This window comes from Lampetra planeri, chromosome 20, assembly GCF_965212315.1.
Source record: "Lampetra planeri chromosome 20, kcLamPlan1.2.h2, whole genome shotgun sequence".
Classification (NCBI taxonomy): Eukaryota; Metazoa; Chordata; class Hyperoartia; order Petromyzontiformes; family Petromyzontidae; genus Lampetra; species Lampetra planeri.
In genome coordinates, this window is record NC_136126.1 from 4,750,302 (window position 1) to 4,769,071 (window position 18,770).

The 18,770-nt window shown below is 47.2% G+C and overlaps 1 protein-coding gene across 1 annotated transcript; it reads right to left on the reverse strand.

Annotated features, from left to right (window-relative positions):
- Positions 1-357: 357 nt before the first annotated feature.
- On the reverse strand, positions 358-18,717 carry DDX59 (DEAD-box helicase 59). The gene is made up of 11 exons (XM_078603327.1): positions 18,655-18,717; positions 16,773-16,936; positions 14,746-14,924; positions 14,123-14,335; positions 12,400-12,709; positions 10,624-10,803; positions 8,112-8,201; positions 6,744-7,016; positions 5,054-5,206; positions 3,722-3,850; positions 358-1,493 (listed from the first exon to the last, which is right to left on the reverse strand). Exons 2-11 carry the CDS (start codon positions 16,923-16,925, stop codon positions 1,215-1,217), a joined length of 1,959 nt encoding a protein of 652 aa, XP_078459453.1. The 5' UTR covers positions 16,926-16,936; positions 18,655-18,717; the 3' UTR covers positions 358-1,214.
- Positions 18,718-18,770: the final 53 nt, after the last annotated feature.

The window sequence follows — 18,770 nt, forward strand, 5'->3', positions numbered from 1 at the left end:
TCGTGTCAAAAAGGATCCCGGATGGGATTTTGGCCAATCGAGTGGGTTTTCTTTCTGGAGCATTTCTGAATTTGGGAAGGAATGTCCCCGCAGAAAAATCACCCATTCGTGTGGACACAGCACGATAACTGTGCACGGCTTAGCAATCTTCTTGCTGTACTGCATAACGAGAGGTACCTCACTGCTCTCGCTGGTGAGCTTTGTCACGCATAGTCAGGTGGTTTCCGTTCCATCGACTCCACTTCGCTAGCCACCACGCTGCAGGTTGCCGATGGGATCAACGATAACAATTCTTTGTGGGTAGCAGATATTCACATTTTTCCGTAGCACGTGAAACTGGGTCTCAAAGAACAAGAATAATAATTGACTTGGTTTATTCGAATAACAATTACTTTGTGCGAGTCGAACATTGGAAAATAATCCGGAAACCAAACACACGTGTGAATAGAATCCATCACGTATAGGTTATTCTGGGCTAAAACGTACTGAGCACATTACATACGCATGTATCTAACAAAATATACAGGACCATTTTTTTTATCTTGCTTGTTTAGTAGGATAAGTGTTTTGGAAGTGCACAGATTCATTCATCTTAGCATCTTTTGTATTGAATAAATGGGACTTTCTCAAACAAAAAGGTGTATTCACAGTGGACGTTTAATATCCCGAGACATCATTCAAAGAACAGTAGGCCATTGTGTGTCAGCGTCATACTCCAAATGATAAAATTACTCGCAAATTACTTAATTTGGAAAATCGTAGCCAATGTCAACCTCTACCGCGAATATTTGGCAGGACCCCCCTGAAAAAGTCTTGAGACTCTGTGAAGCTTTCCTAGGTAACACGCACAATAATTGGTACACAATGGCCTACTGAATAACCTCATGGGATGGTTGGTATCCATTCAAATTGTATATGGAATGCTTGTTAAGTAATTCCAGAGGTACATTGTCTGGGTTCGAACGAGCAAATCCAGAGAACAGGACAACGCAAAATCTCCAAGTCCGGACAGCCCCCACCCATGCACATCCCAATATCTTCCACGCTTCAATGAAGATAAAATCTCTTGCCACCTCCACCTTATAATCTTGTTTCCACCGTCTAATTTTCTGCCTATCTCTCTTTCTCCATCCCTCCATCGGCCTCCCATCGTTAATTTTGGCCATCATGGCTCGTGATGCCCCCCATTGTCACACTTTTGCACTTCAGTGAAATCATCGCTGCTTCTTCTTCTTGCCGCGGGACGCCTGCTGGTGAGCGCGGATGACGTCCATGAGGTTGTCGGCGGTGACCTGCTGCTGTTGCTCCTGCTTCTGCTGCTGGCGCCGCCGCTGCCGCTGCTCGTGCAGGTGTGGGGAGTGGAGCAGCTGGGCGGGCAGCTGAGTCCCCGTGGCCTCGACGCGTGACGCCAGGTCCAGGAAGAGGCGCCGGTCGCGGTTGTTCAGCAGGGAGATCGCCGTGCCGCGCCGGCCCAGGCGCCCGCTACGCCCAACCTGGGCACGGGCGGAATACGGCGATAAATGGGCAGCAACTCAGAACTAACGCACGGTCGCGTGTCGTCGTCGTCATCAGACAGCCATCATCAATCCACTGCTGGATGAAGGCATTACCAAGCCGGTTCCACAAACATCCACAAAGCACCTGCACAGCTGTGAAGCTGAAGAATGGTGGTAAAATGGAAATACAGGTGACTTTTATTTCTTAGCAAGCTCAATGAGAGCCTTATCACTCAAGATCAATCCATTGCTCAATAAGGGCCTCCGCAAGCCATGGGTATCTCTCACGGTCCCATGACGCTACCATTGTTCTAGCACGTGCACATGAGCCAGATTCGTTACTGCATCTCCGTGGTGCAAATCCTATCGAGAAAGATCCCTCCTTTTGCTTCCACTCTGTCGTTCGTATCGACCACTGGTTGCCATCTCTCTAGCGGTGTCTCCTATCCATGAACGCTCACTTTTCTTAGCAGTCAATTTTATGTCTCGAACCATTCGCTTCCCATTTCAGTCTCTCAATGTAAATCCAAGCATGCTTCTTTCAGCAATGTTTTGCTTTTGTTCCATTATCTCTGCAAATGTCAATGTTTTTTATCCATAAATGAGGTAATACAAATTTATCAAAACATATTTCTTTAGGGATATTGCTATATTGCTTTTCGTAAACATACAGCTTAGAAAAAACATGGTTGTTACCACGTTTTTTTCATTTTCTTGAAGACACGGTTTTAGTGAAATACAATTGCCTGTATTCATTGTAAAATGGTTCTGCAAAGGTTATATAAAATAGTGAATGCGCTGACTGTTCAATGAATGAACGATTTATCATATGGTGCTAAAAACAAAACTCTGTTTGGAACGCGAGCGAGACAATATATTGAACTTAGGACCTCAAGTGGGAACTGAACATCAGCTCCCTTATCAAGAGAGCTCAACAGAGGATGTACTTCCTACGGCAGCTGAAGAAATTTAACCTGCCAAAGACAATGATGGTGCACTTCTATACAGCCATCATTGAGTCCATCCTCACTTCCCCCATCACCATCTGGTACGCTGCTGCCACTGCCAAGGACAGGAGTAGACTGCAGCGTATCATCCGCACTGCTGAGAAGGTGATTGGCTGCAATCTACCAACCCTTGAGGACCTGCACACCTCGAGGACCCTGAGGCGAGCGAGGAAGATTGTGGCCGATTCCTCTCACCCTGGACACTCTCTGTTCCAGCTACTCCCCTCCGGCAGAAGGCTGCGGTCCATCAGGACTAAAACCTCACTTCATAAACACAGTTTCTTCCCATCCACTGTTGGCCTCTTCAGCAAGGCCAGGGGCTTAAAATGACTTTTACACTTACTTTAACATTTTATCTACAAAATTACACCTTGCCATATTTTCAACATGTTACCCTATTTGTATTTTTGTATTTTAAGATTGTATATTACAGCTAATTTACATTTTATATTGTATACTTATTCAAAATTTTACATACTTTAGCCCCTTAGTATTAGTTAGACTTTGTAACTTTAGTTTAGTAAGACTGTATAGCACTTATTTAAGTTTTAAGATTCCTACATGTTGAATGTATGCACCTTCCTGCCACAGTAAATTCCCTGTCTGTGCGAACTTTCATGGCGAATAAAACCCTTTCTGATTCTGATTGAGGTCTTTTTTTCTTCCCCAATTTTATCCCAATCGTGCTGTCGACGCCATCACGAGATGAAGAAATCTATTCAGAGCTCTCGCACTGCTGTGCAACCCCTTCTTGTTACAGAATGGCCCGTGGAAGCAGATATCACAGAGCTATTACCGGGGTCCCTTCCAGTGACATCTACTCCAGAGATTAGGGGGGGGGGGGGGTAGCACAACAGTCAAATGGATACTTTTAATTTCAGAGGTGGAATTTAGCCAAGTAAAGCGAATAAGAAAATTTAATGTGATGATTTGTTGTGTGCAGTCATTGGTGACCGGGCTGAAACCATCAACTCGCTAGACTTGAGAACCCGGTATAATCAGAGGCGGCTGAAACTTAGATTTGATCCCAGGGCCTCAGCTGCGGTCGCTCAGCACTCTGCGACCTCTGAGCCACCCTGCCACTTTTATTGTATTAACGCAACCACCGGCCGCCTTCGGACAGATGGTACCACGGCACAATAAACCGACTTTTGGACTTTACCCCGACACAAAACACCTGCGTTAGGATGACCGGGCAGAAGCGAGAGATCACCGCACCTGATGCACATACTCGTCCATGGTAGACGGCAGGTCAAAGTTCACCACCAGGCGGACGTTGACGAGGTCAAGTCCGCGTCCGAGCACCCCCGTGCTCACAACCACCTCGTACTCTCCGGCCAGCAAACCCTGCGGCGCACGCGACCAATCGATTGCCAGCCAGAGAACATATACACGCGCAGAACTCCGATCTGTGTCTCCACATGAGCCATGGTCAATACGTTGCTGGATGGAGGCCACCCCAAGCTGCCGCTGACACTCATGATTCTGTGATGTAACAATCCACCTAGGCACTCCCGACGAATGTCGAGTCAAGTTTGATTTTGTTGAACCAGGTGAGAACTCAGGAGAACGGGAAGAGTGTAAAAGGGCACCACGGTGGCGAGATAATAACTACTTCGCCTGATATGCAGGAGGGCATAGGTTCGATCTCCCCATGGTTGCATGGATTTTTCTCCGGGTCCTCCGGTTTTTCCCTCCACATTTAGAATCAACGTGCATTTAAGAGTATTTGGCTGCGATAAATTTCCACACGATGATAAGTCACACTTCGTTGAGCTATAATTTGTGATATCCAGGTCGCTTCTGAAAAAAATATCTATACACAGCTCAGTGGGCCGTACCTGGTAAAATTAACACATTCCGGCGGAGGGAGCTGGTAGGAACGTTGGGTTGCTCGGTCAATGGCCAGGGTCAATGGCGGCGTGGTGTATTCTGTAAATATGCCCGACTGTGAGGGCGGGCACAAGCCGGCGTGAGTAGGTTAAACGTTGAGATTTATAAGAGCACCACAGGGTGACCAGCCCCTCCCCACCCAGCCCCACCCCTCCCACCCAGCCCCACCCTCCGCAACCAGCCCCTCCCTCCCCACCCAGCCCCTCCCCACCCTCCCCACCCAGCCCCACCCTCCCCACCCAGCCCCTCCCCACCCTCCCCTCCCACCCAGCACCACCCTCCCCACCCAGCCCCTCCCTCCCCACCCAGCCCCTCCCTGTACGACGGACGGACGGACACAATAATCCCCTGTGGGCTGGTGTAACCAGGAGGTTCCTACCAGTAAAAATAGTTTAGTTTAGTTTCACTCTGATCGCCAGCGTTCTACCGGATCTGGGTGAGATTCTCGGACGGTGACAGCGCGTTCCCAGAAGGGGCATCGTGACTTGAATTGGCGGCAAGGGACATTGTCCAGGTCTCGGTTGATGGGTAGGTTGTTGTTGGAAATAAAACGCATAAACCCCCTTCCCTGTAAGTTTAAATACTCCAAAGCTCTAGCCATTGCACCTATCACTTCCCAAACGGCTGTGGTGACCTGAACGTGCGTGGGGTCGGTACCTGCAAGACACTCGTGCGCTCCGTCTGGGGCTTATCGGCATGCATGGCCGCGGACTTGAGCCCCATCACGGTCTCCACGGCATCCGCCAGGAGGTCCGCGCCCATCTTGCTGTCGACAAACACCACCACGGGCGGATGGTACAACTTCTCGTCCTGAACGTGAACAAAACGCAGCAAGGGCAGTTTACATACACAACATTTTGGGTGTAAACGCGGGGACAAATTGATTGAAGCTCGAAGAACCCGATGAGTCACGGAGATCTTTTTGATGAGCGTCCACTGCAAGCTGGGGCTGGCAATGGTGGAAAATGACAGAGGAAGTTCCATAGGTATATAAATGAAACGTTCGTAGGTGAATTTCGAACAAGACAACAGAATAATATAAACAAAAAAAATAACAGCAACAGTTACAAATTACACAAAGGATAATTTCCACATGCAATTAAACTAAGAACAAATCATTAATCACTGACGTACAATAAACTATCGATTATGCATGCACAGAATACCCAGGTGGTGGATTAACCGTGCTTGTGCACAAAAAAAATGCACAAGGGGATGCCGATAATATGCATGTTGATGCACGGAAACATTGTCTGGGTTCTTGTGTCAGAAATGTCGACAGAGGGCGCCGCTGCATGAGCCATTCACACCGTACAATTAGGGTACAATACGCGCAACAAACAAATCCAGCTAGAATTATACCTTGTCACGGCAAAGTTGCGGAGAAGAAAATTTGAATGATTACATGTTAAGTCACGCAAACAACACGTTCGTCAAAACAAGCTGCTTTTCCGAATTTAGTAATTATTATTTACGCTCGTTTTTATTCACGTTCGACGGAGAAGGGCAAGCGGCCCACGGCAGTGCAGTGTGGCATCCCCGCGGCCGTGACATCATCCGCTCAGTCCCTAGCAGAATTGCTTCTACCCATCACCACAGTGCCTCCAGAGGTCACGGGAGGGGTCAAACGCGAGAGGCTCTTCGCTTCAATGCAATCACGGAGTCAAACGAGATCCAGAAACCTCAATCTGACACGGCAGCCATTTCAGTCGAATACATCATTTACTACCTTTTGTCAATCCACTGCTGGATTGTCGGTCGTGCGGGTTGTTTAAGCCATACTTCACCGTGCTGGTCAGCACGAGTTGATGATATCACTGGCGAATGTTGTTAGTCGTCGCTAGGGATTGAACTCGGGTAGCCAGGTTTGTAGAGTAGTGCATTTGCCACCGCACCGCCATTCCAAGCCTATGTATCCGTACATTCTGTGCAACAGAAAACCTGTTCTTGTTTACTTTGTAACATGCTGCATGTGCAGTGTTGTGCAACGTCAAACATTTAACTGGTGTTATTTAGAGAGTGCGCAGGCGACTAACTGGTGCGCTGATGTGCAGATGCAGCTTTCTTATGCACCGATAGGCTGTGGTCACCAATCCCAAACCGGGGACCACATAGTAATGCCACCATCATCTGCGAGCATTCGCCGGTAAGCATTTAAGATAATCACCATGTGGCTCCTCTTGAAGCTGCCTGCTCACTGGCTCGCTCGCCAACTTCCACGGAAATATATAAATGATGACGATATACTCCCGAACCTTGCGATAAAAGTTAAGTCTTACAAACCGACCACGTATTGTTGACACACACCCGACAGTCGATCAGCAACTTCCCTCTCGAGCCCTCGCACCTTGAGAATCTCAAAGAGCTTTTTCTTCTTGGACGGCTCCTCAACCCACAGCACGATCTGCCGCACGTTGGAGGCGGGCGCGGCCTGACCCCCGACCTCCGACCCTTCCCCGGCCACGGCGATGCGCACGGGGTCGCGGGTCAGCCGCTCGGCGAGCTCCACGGTGGCCGTTGGAAGCGTGGCTGACACCAGCAGGCTCTGCCGCTCCTCGGGCGTCTCTTCCCGCACCGCCAGGACCTGCTCCCTGAAGCCCAGCTTCAGCATCGTGTCGACCTATGGGTGCCGCAGCAGGAGCAGCAGCAGCAACGACGGGGATAACGGCACGGCACAAAGGCCGCTCGCGATTTGGTTCGAGAGTCGATACATTTTGCGGCTTGCGTTTTGTCCGGCTTGCTTGCCAACATGTTTTGTTTCGTCTCCGTTTTTCCCCATTCGATTAAGACGTAATGTAACTCGAATGTATTATTTGTATCATATAATGTATCATTTGAATACAATATGCATACATGTAAAATAAATTAACGTCACGCGTTCTACAATATTTGCATCATGGCCGTAAAGAACTATTTTAACTAATCTATTAATCGATGCCAAGTTACGTGCCTAGAACAGAAGGTGGATTGCAACTAAGCAATGTACATCATGGTTACTGTAATCGGAATATATCCAAAACGCATACAATTCATTGTGTACTATGGTGGAGCATTGTAAAATGTGTAACGGAGAGACATCTCGAGGCCATAAAAACAATACGGGTTCGCTTGCTCGGACAAATACTGCTGGATAACATTGGTCAGGAAAATAAAAGGCTGACCGACTAAACATCGTTTATTTTTAAGTGAAGAGAGGGATGGGAGTCTGTTTCATCATTTATATCTACCCAGTGGTTTTTCTCGTTGAGACGCTATTCAATTGTCCTTACAGTACTCCAGCAATGCCCGTCAAATCACTTCAGCAAAGCTGTGGCAATGTCAAGGATAATAGTTTTATTCCTACAGCGCCTTTCATCAAGGATCTCAAGGCGCTGTACAAGTCGCAGCAGCGGACACTCAGCACGGGAATATAATAAAATAAACGCTAAAAGTACATTTGCCGAACTAAAAGTCGAGTAAGTGGAAGTGTATAAATGACATCTGAGACTAGGATAAGGGTGTACAGTCTAAACAAACGTGAGATGGGCCTTGGTGTTGCTTGATACATCATTGCCCTCGTGAAAGGCACAGTAAAGGCATTCCAATTAGCAGTCTGAAACAAGGCGTGGTGGTTACCATCAATCAGCAGACGCGTACAGCTATAACTCTACATTCCAATTTTTGACCTGGAGGCAAAGCCGATTGTGCCCTCACCTCTTCGCTGCAAAGGTCTCACCTCATCTATGACGAAGATCCTGACGGAATTCAGGCGTAGCGCATCTCTTCTGAGTACCTCCAGGACCCTTCCGGGAGTCCCGATCACCAACTGTCAGGAGAAGAAAAAATCAGGCGAAGAAAACGGTTCCCGCAAAACCGCAGCAAAAGACCGCAGGACAATCGTGCGCCGACTCGTATCGCTCACGCAGTCATTTCACATTTCGACGGCACGCTCTAAAATGCACCCACAAATTCATATCAGGGCCGAGACTGCCTGTGATTAAACTGAGTACTATACATACACAATTTTAATTGGCAATTTGCCTTTAACTGTTGTAGCTATCACATCCTCTTGTTTAATGTACATTTTAATATTTAATACGTCAACAGGGCAGTACCAGCCAAGGACAATCGGGAAAAAAATTACGCGGCAAGTCGGCATTTTGCAAGATGGGTTCTTCACCCAAACCTCGCTGCAGATATCCATTTTGCCCAATCATCTACATTCAAATGTGTGATAAGCAACGCCGACGTGTTGCTAGCTGCATACCTGTCAACCCATACGGTTTACCCTTATTCTTGTACAGGGAAATTTCGTTTTTAGGTCCACGCGGCCTACAGCCGTTTCAATACGGACAATTTTTTTGGTCTATTTGTTTGTGTTTCTCCCTTGTGATGGGACTTTGTAGCACGGGGTGACCAATAAGGTCATAATTGGTCTGTAATAAGGTAGGGCACTGAGAAGGGGTTGACGAGTATGTAGCTGCCTCAGCACGCTGCGCAGAAACATCACGCGTCGGGCAGTCCCAGCTTGCTACTGCACTGGAGTCATTATCGTAGTAGCATTGGATTGTGCCTTCCAGAATTGACTTGTGCTTTGCGGTTGGTATTTTTTAGTCACATTTCTGAGATATTACTTTAGATTTTTTATAACGTAGAAAGCACAAAAATAACATGGCGAGCTGTAAATAGGCTAACTTTGCCTCAAGTTAACAAACTGGTATCTAAAGGTGGGTAAATCACTTAAAAGGTCAGAGCAATGAGCTGGCAATGCTCTAGGCCTAGGTTCAAATTCTGCTTTTAGTAGTGCAAGGTTAAAGTGGATTCTCGGGTCTAGCGAGTTAATGCACTCAGCCCAATCACAGAGTACTGCACGAAAATACCCATCGCATTGAATGTAGTTAATTTGAGCAAAATTCCGGTTTATAAAATTATAAAATATAGTATTTTGCCATCTTGAGCTGAACATTTCTTTCTGCAGCGAGGGCACGTGATGGGAAAGTGCTCCCCTCGTGTGTGGATGGCGAACGGTCACTCGAAGGGATTGCAGAATCTGCTCGTGACGACGGGGTCAACGCACCGCTGCGCGAGCGTTCGAAATGGGCACGTCCCTCTCATGACATGACCCAAATGGCAAACGTTTGCAATAAATACAGGGAAAGGAAAAAAACCATGCACATGCATGAATTATAGGATAATTTCGAGCAAACGTTTACAATACGAAAACTAAAGGGTAGCTCTGACAGGGCAAAATGATTTTGTAGATTTGCAAGCAGTCTAGTCTTAATCTCCAAACTTTTGGAAAACCTTTGATCAACATGCCCAGTCCCTCACAGAAACAAAACGTTATACTTATGTTTCATTCATATTGGGTTATCCTAGCTGGAGTTATCGTGCCGCCCCCCAATATAAGATGGACAGATGGATGGAGATAATGCACATACGCTTTCAACCTCAGCTAGGAAGCATTAAAGAGAAAATGTGTCTCTCTCAGGTTGTGGTCTTGGAGTGTGCTGTGCATCTGAATGTTTCATTAAAAGATCATTTTGGAAAAGGAGAAAACTGCTTCTGCGATTGGTCGGTGGTGTCGATGCACGTGGCCTGTAACGCAGCACTGTGGAGGGAGCAAGGGTTGGTGGATCGCGCAAATGTTGTGAAACTCCTTTCCCTGTTTGTCTTGGTGTGCGTCTCGCTCGGTGCGTCTCTGCATGTGTGCCTGCCTATGTTGTTTCCGTGTCTGTGTTTTATCATTCATTCTTACCTGACGATGGCTGCTTGTGTTGCAACCGAAACGTCGTATTCTATTATTATTATATTTTATACGTGACTTTACCGAAAGAGCCAAAGAGTAACTCCTTTCCCGTGAGCATCGAGGAGGGGCAATACCCTGGCTCACCAGGAGAAAGCAGTACAGCAAGTGGACTAATCGCCATCCGTTTCCATCTGTACGGGGATATAGTGTTGCCCCGTCGCGCGCGTGGTTTTTCTCTGGGTGCTCCCGTTTCCTCGCACGTGTATAATAAACACTAATTGGCTAAGAACGTCTTAAAATATAAACCCAATTTAGCAGGACGCTGCTGAAAAATCTGAATTATAATATTAATTTATACTGGAGGAATCCCATGAGCTCTCAATCTGTTTTTCACAGATATCCAGAAAAGAGTGTCCAACGCTCCGTGCGTCTTCCTGGACCAATACGTCAACATAAGGCTGACGGCGGGGCTGGGCAGCAGCGTGGGCAGTGGGGGCACCTGTACACGCTGCCTCAGGCGGTGCAGCTGTGGGGGCAGGGGCAGCCCCCCGATGAGCAGCGCCGTGCGCATGTGGGGCAGCCCAGCCATCAGCTCCTTGGCCTGCCTCTCGATCTGCATGGCCAGCTCGCGTGTCGGGGTCACGACCACGGCCAGCGGGTCCCGCGCTTCGCTCGGCCCCTGCGCACACAAAGACAAAGATCCCCAGTGTAGCCTTAACAGACTGTTTGGGCAAGTACTGTTAGCAGGCACCTATGAAGGCCGGCACGGCACACGAGGGGGTGGGTGGCCAGCACCACGCTCAACCGCCATTGTCTCCCTAGTGGCCATGTTTACACATTGCACCACACACACATATATGCATGCGTATGCCACCACAGTGCGATGACCAGAGGCAGTCACAAAAACAATTCATTTGATGCAAATTATCCGATGCAATAATAATGACAATGTGAAGTGTGGTGCTATATAGATCTGTTACACCAATTACAATTATATCTTTAACCTGCATGTGTTCTGTAATGAACTTGTTCTACTTTCTGTCTTACAATATAATTCCAAGCGGGCATCTCTCCACACATCTTTGCGCATTTTTCAGTTTTTGTTCCAATTGTTCGTTGATGTTTATCTTTCTCATCCGTATGTTACAGCAAGTAGCACACACCGATTAAAACGTCCATTCTCAAAGCACAATAGGTGTTTTGTGTTCAGTGTCAAGTTCCGTTTTCCAAAAGCGCTCCAACCTGCTCTCGCCTGCATATTTTGCTTCACCACTTTCCTCCCAGTCCACCTTCAATAACTCTCCTAGGCATCCACGCTCTGCTGTGTTTTCCAGTTGCGTCAATGTATTAGAAGCAACAACCAGTTGGCCAGTGTAGTATTCGGGACAATGTGCATGATTCTGTGCATCGTTTTCATTGAACACGCTCGCAACTGTACATGCACGCAGGCTTGTAAAATGTACAGTAGGTCCTAGGCCAGTTTTTTTTCTTTTGCAAGCCAAAAAACAATGCGACAAATGTGTTGCTTAATTTAGGGTGAATAAATGGAATCCGCGTTGAATTGCCACGGCTTTTTCAGCGCATTCACAGCAAATCTCTCGGAATGAGTTCATCGTGGCAGAAGGAATTTGGTCTAAAAGCCAGACGTGGTAATCCGTCTGGATTGAAGGCAAATCTGCAGCATCTTGTGCTCCAGATTATGGAGTCGCATAATGAGTTCACGTAATGGTCATTGCACAACACCAAAACAGTTTTTTTGATCAGTTATCCAAATAAAACGCGTGCAAAGGTACATGCATACATACATACGTGCGTGAATTCTTTCTTTGCAAAACTAATTATTGCAGACGGTAATTTGGATTGGTTGTGGACATGTCTGTATTGTACACGTTGATATGCTCAGCCCTTTCGTCAATCCACTGCTGGATAAGGGCCTCCACACACCTCGCTCTCCTTGGGGGTTATTTGACCGTACTCCACCAGGCTCGTCAGCGTGGATGGTGAAGGTAGGGAGCATAGACGTTGGGGCATAGTATATAACAACAGAGTTTTGCTGCACTGCACCAATTACAACATTGCAATGCAGCAGCCTCCAATACCCGTATAACTCAGTGCTCGCCCATCCACGCGCTATCCAGGATCAACCCGACTTATTTTCCAAAACCTTTTCATACCGGATGCAAATTCAGCGCTTTGGGTCGTAGGTAAAGATCCACAGTACGGAGGATCGACCGGGCACTGTTGAAGAGCACTCAGTTTGAACGCGACGACTCACGCGGCCGGCGAGAAGAGCGACGATGGGCACCAAAAAGCCGGCGGTTTTCCCGGAGCCGGTCTCGGCTCTTACGATCACATCGCGGCCGCCCAACGCCGGCGGCAGCATCTGCATCTGCACGGGCGTGGGCTCGTGGTACCCGCACGCCGCCAGGTTCTGCGCCAGCGCCTCCGGCATTGGGCAGTGCGAGAACTCGAGCACGGGCCGCGGGGGATCGCGACCCTCCACCGAAATTCCCAGCGAGCGGCGCAGCGAGCGCACCTGCTCCGCCGTGAGCGACGAGATGAACGAGTGCTCCTCGTACCTGTACCTGCAAAGCGGTGGCGGGGGAGGGATGTGAACACAGTTGCCGATGGTTTAAATTATTTTATTTTGCAGACCTTTTGTCAATCCACTAGGACAGGGGTCGGTAATCTGCGGCTCCGAAGCCGCATGCAGCTCTTTATGGATTGCTTCGTGGCTCATGGACAATATAATTGCAAAGTAAAAAATTCATCGTAATTAGTTTCCATTACAATGATTTGTAATGCGGCATTACAAATCATTGTGCATGTGCTGTTCTTAAATTAGTGGTAAAAAAAAAATTGATTTGACGTTATTCATTAAGTACCGTCTTGTATTCACATGCAATGTGGCTCTCAAATATTTAAGTTTTTTTAGGGAAATGATGATGATGATGATGATGATCTCCCCATGTCGTGTTGGTTATAGCTGTCGCTTGACCACACCGGTCAGAGTGGGATGGTCAAATTGTGGTCCAAGACCAATTCAGATATCACGCGCCACTGATCTTAGCTGTGGCCAAGTTCATAGCCACTGTGCCATTCTCCACCCACTGTACCAAATAAGAGTAGAGCTTGCCGGATGAGCTTCAATATAGCCAAATTAAGTACTCATTTTAATACTATGGGGTTTTTGTGACTGGGCTGAGACCATTGACTCGCTAAACTTGAGAACCTGACATCTACGAAGAGTAATCTACTTCTGTCCACAATCACCGAATTGCTTTAACAGCACTTTCTCAAGAAATGCTCATTGTATCTTGCTTTTACAAGCCACGTTATTTGGTCAATAACTAAATATTAAAATGTTACAATACACAGAACAATTAATTTAATTGTTGTTTAAATCACAATCGTTTTAAATATTAATTTTTTAACGTGGCCAAATCCTCCTCAGGATAATAATAAAGGCTTCCCCGGTCAAAATGTCATCTGGAGGCAGATGTCCCTTCAGAGCAGGAGCCGATTGTGAGAGTTGTATAATGGCCATCTTAGTGATTTAATTTAACGGAAGTGATTTATTCGACTTAATGACGGAAATTACATCACATGTTCTGATACCATCTGGAAAAAGCATCATTTTGTCTCTAGGCTGATTTTTGAAGTTTTCAGATTAATAAAACGTTGGGAATGCATAACCGTACCCACACACCTTTCCCATAAACGTTTTCATGAGGTCAAAGGTGACAGATGAGGATTGCTAAATGCAATCAACTAATGCGAAACACAAGTGACTGTATTCTCGACAGACTCCGCACAATCGCAATGTATGTACAAATGCTGAACTTCTTTTGCACCGTACATAGCCAAGGGTGCTAATCGGAGGTATGGGAATATGACACAATTTTTACTTACGACCCTGGGAAAATAAACTTTCCCCAGAATCGCGCGAACATATCCGGCGTACGCACTCGTTCTGGGTCAGAGGTCATCGTCCTCACCCGTGGCTCTCCGCGTCGAGGCTGCCGCTCTGCTCCACGAGATCGGGCACGGGCGTCTCCTCGGACGCTCCGGGCGCCTGCGTCAGCACTAAGTGGTGCGCCTTGCACTGAAGGCTGCAGACGTCGCTCTCCGTCTCATTGCAGATGTACTCTCCGTAGCGGCCGCACACCACGCACACCGGCTCGCCGGTCTCCGGCCACCGCTGGTTCTTGCTGCGACAAAGCGGAAGCACGGTGAACTTTTTGGCGGTGCGCTCGCACAAGCCGAGGACTGTGTTAATGTCACTGCATGGAGTAGTTACCTTCCCGGTTTGATGTTTACATTTTATTCTTCCAATGCAAATACTAATTTACAGGCCTTTGTCCATCCATTGCTGGATGAAGGCTTCTCTATGCAAAGTAGGTCATGGGGGTTGTATGACCGTGCTTCACCATGCAAGTCAGTCCGGGATGGTGAACAAGGTCTGTGTGTCCAGGACACGGTCAGATATGAATCGTCAATCATGTTCGCTGTGGGCGATAATCAAGCTCAGGATGTCAAGTTCACAACGCAGCACAATAACCAATACCTCACCACTCCAACCCGAACCTACTGTGCAATATAACTTTACATGTCAGTATACCTGTAGGAAACAACTGGAACCTCATCCTCGTCATCACTTTGCCCATGCTTGACTTCTGCCTGGGAAGAGATGGTCTCTGGGGTAGGAACAGCAGTGTGTGGGAGGATCTTGGCCCGTCCGGAAACAGTTTCCCCAACAACTCCTTGCTCCTCATGTTCCGGCCGATCTGCTGCACTCCCCTGGCATGTGAAAAAGTCCGCGGAATTCGCATAGAATTGCACGAGTTCTTGAACGCTTCCATTTTCCACTGTACATTTTCTGCACGTACACATTGATGCGAACAAAAGCAGTGTATAATTTAATACAATTTATTTCTTCGTGCTCTTAAGAAGGCACTGGTAAAACTAACTGACATATGTGCAGGTAGAAAGCTTTGTCAAACTACTGATGGATGAGGGCATTGCAGGTCGTGGGGGTTAATTGGACCATACTGCCTCTGCTGACCACCACGTAGCATTGCCCCACAGCTGCCCAAAGCACGTATGGGGGGGCAGGGGGGGTAACCCATGCAAGCATCAGGCTCCAAGCTGGTTAGCTTCGTAGTTCAGAACATTTATATTGCCAGTTGTAGATTTCACACCAATGATAGTGGGATCACGTATGATAATGGAATAAATATTGCACTAATCATATTGCTTTCTTAAGAAGATATTGGTAAAACCTAGATATATTTAAAAGTCTTGGGAGAGTTCACAGCTGAGAAGCACCACCTTGGGCCATATGCTTTCGGTTTACATTGGAAGTGTTCCTGGAGTGACATGTGGTGTAACACAGCACTGTTAATGACACGTCAAATGAAAGAATGTATACACTGGACGCAGGGTACAAAACTGAGCACACATCGAGGTATTCCTACTTGTAAAACAAATGTTCAAGTTGTCGCTTAAAACGCAATTTTTCTGATAGACGAATCAACAAAAAAACCCACAAAACTTCTAAATATACCAAACTCATAGCACGTCAATGCAACTTAAAATGTTTGCTTGAGCAGTACCTTTTGTCCATACTGTGTTTACACATGCCCATCTGTCAGCTGTTTCAAAGGGTGTTCATGCTATACAACAGCACCTCAAGACATAATAACCGCACACTGGGATATAACTCCAGGAGAGGAATATTACCAGGGCTTAATTTCAGCCGGGTCTGTCTTGGTCAGCCATCCAGACAATACTGCAACATCTGTCACAAAACATCGAGTATCTCTCTCGCTCAGGCTGTGGCTGCTAGTCGCGTGCCTATTGCGGTCTGCCAGTAACCTATACAAGTGCTCGACTACCATCAAACCAGCATATACCGTGCTCTTCAACTGTTCAGATAAGTGTCTCACAGCACGCGAAGACCATGAACCAACCACAGCAGAGCGAGACTTTCATCCAGCATATGGATTGACAAAATAAATGACTGAACATGTACATCTCAAGTGGAGCTGGTTCAAGACCACGATGTTCAACATCAGTGCCCTGCACCACGCAAGCACCTTTTTGAGTCAATCTTGAGCACAGCCCTTGCTGCAGGAACTGGCACAAGCAAACGAGCCGTGCCAGGCCGTCCCAATAACCGCACGGAGCTAACCTCTGCGTCTCCTTTACAATGGCTTTGGAAGCTCAGCACGGACCCCCAACGCCCATCGAACCTGGGGTATTACAGGTAGTCCCCGAGTTACGACGGTCCGACTTACGATATTTCGATCTTACGATGGCGATACGACAAAATGCATGTTAAAAGTTTTTTTTTATAGCAGATAGGATTGTTTCCTGATAAAAACTTTCTATTAAATTGCAGTTCATGTAGGCAGGCTAAGAATTCACCTTGTTTGTTTTACTTTACATTATACTGTGCAATACAGTATTGTAATTAATAAATACATAGTCTATAGTTTATAGAGTACGGTACTGTAAATTGCTGTTTTGCTAAATTATCACCATTCTTCAAGACTCCTGGGTAGGTAAGGCCATCTTCGACTTACGATATTTTTGACTTACGATGGGGGTCGTCGTAACGCATCTCCATCGTAAGTAGAGGACTACCTGTAGTTTGGTTGGCCCGCTTGGTGGCTTCTCGCCAGCCTCTCCTCCTGGGGGGCCTGCGGAGGCTGCGGCGGCGACTCGCGGTCTCTTCCCGTCCGCAGGAGGCTCCGTGGGACCCCCTCGCCTCACCTTCACGGCCCGCGGCACGAACATCGGCGGTCCTTCTGGCGTGGACGTTCCAAAGTCGGTTACAAACCATCGGCCACATGCAGACATAGAGCCATGGCAATAACACATTCCTGCGGAGATAGCTGGTGGAAACGTTGGGTTGCTCGGTCAATGGCCAGGGTCAACGGCGGCATGGTGTATTTCGCAAATATGCCCCTCCCCACCCTCCCCACCCAGTCCCTCCCTCCCCACCCAGCCCCTCCCTGCACGACGGACACAATAATCCCCTGTGGGCTGGTGTAACCAGGAGGTTCCTACCAGTATTAGTCTGACTTCCATTGTTTTTATCACCCGTGCGTTGTTGTTTTGCTTGTTACAAAAACACGCAGACGTTCGAATCACGAATTCGTATGCGTGTGACAGGTTAGCACGCACTGCATCTCAGCAGAGCTGCACAGTACTCTTTGGTTTATTCGATAAAGTCACGCACATGAAAATAAAAATAAGAATAAAAATAACTAAATTAAATCACGACGTTTCGGAGGCAACACAAGCTTCCGTCATCCGGTGGGACAACCACAGCAAAAAACAGAATTACTGAAAGAACCAAAGAGTATGGATCCTTGCAGTCACGAAAATTTCAAATCTAAAATTAGAGCTGCACAGGTCACAATGTTAGTGGCAGTGAGTGGGTTGTGACCACCACTTGGCGCGCGGACGCAACACTTGTTGATGACACGTGGGTGATGTTTCACCGTGTGAAATCTCCATGAGGGTATAAGGGTCAACCTCACGTCAGTTCACTGCTCAAAAGGCCTTCCCCACACTGGTTAATTTATGGGGATGCCCATTTCAATCAATCATTCGCCTTTAATAAATGTTCCACGTGATTTTATTTTCGGACTGTATAACCTGTCGTTACCCCAGCATCTCAAGGGACAAACAAATGTACGAGTATGTTTAATGACTTATGTGAATCGATGGCCCAAGGCATTGATTTTGTCATAAAATCCCTGCAGCTACTATTTATTCTGCATGCGCAGTCACGGCAAAACGTGAATTGCGTCTTGAATGAAAGGTGGCAAATTAATCGTGCAGTGTGAAATGCCATGATGATTTGTCCAGTTTGTACGATCACTTGTTACATTTAGTATTGTCCATGTTGCCTATACACAGTACTTGAGATTTTAGATTTGAAGTTTTCGTGACTGCAAGGATTCATACTCTGTTTTTTTCCGTAAAGTCACGTAGGTGAAAATTTTAAATAAATTAAATCACGACGTTTCGGAGGCAACACAAGCTTCCGTCGCGATTTATTTTTTTACCTACGTGACTTTACCGAAAAAACCAGAGAGAGATTTTGTTGCATTTAGAAGAGGGATCGACTTTTTGGAGTACGTCTTGTGTTGTTTACGTCTGTTACCGCCTCGTGCATCCTCTGCCAAGTCTCATCTGTTCTCTCATGAGTAGAGAGCACCGTCTCGTTTGTTCCATTAGCCTACATGGGTTCCACTAGACCTGCCATCGATTAGAACCACAATGTCTCACACGCACGCTTCGTGAACGTAACATTTCGACGCACGTATCACCTGTACACGGCTCATTTAATGCACTTCATATTAACCACAAGGGGCATTTACAAAACCGGGTGAACATCTCTCGTGTTTCGTACGGACGTGTGAATAGCGAGAGGAGTTCTAAATCTTCAACCGAATGTGGACACACACAGAGGCACTGTACACACACACACGACCAACACACGAGCCACCATTACCCGGTACAGTGAGCCAGCAGTGACGTCGGCCCCTCCTCACCACGTGACGGCAGCCGGGGGTGGGCGGGGCATGCGAGGGGAGGGGTTAAGCTGGGGGACAAGGGGCGGGGTTGAGG

Coding starts and splice junctions, on each gene's coding strand:
- DDX59 (XM_078603327.1), bottom strand. CDS start 16,925: ATGTTCGTGCCGCGGGCCGTGAAGGTGAGGCGAGGGGGTCCCACGGAG. Junction 8,202..10,623: donor GCCTGAGGCAGCGTGTACAG/GTGCCCCCACTG, acceptor TTCTCCTGACAG/TTGGTGATCGGGACTCCCGG. Junction 7,017..8,111: donor GGATCTTCGTCATAGATGAG/GTGAGACCTTTG, acceptor CGGCACCCATAG/GTCGACACGATGCTGAAGCT.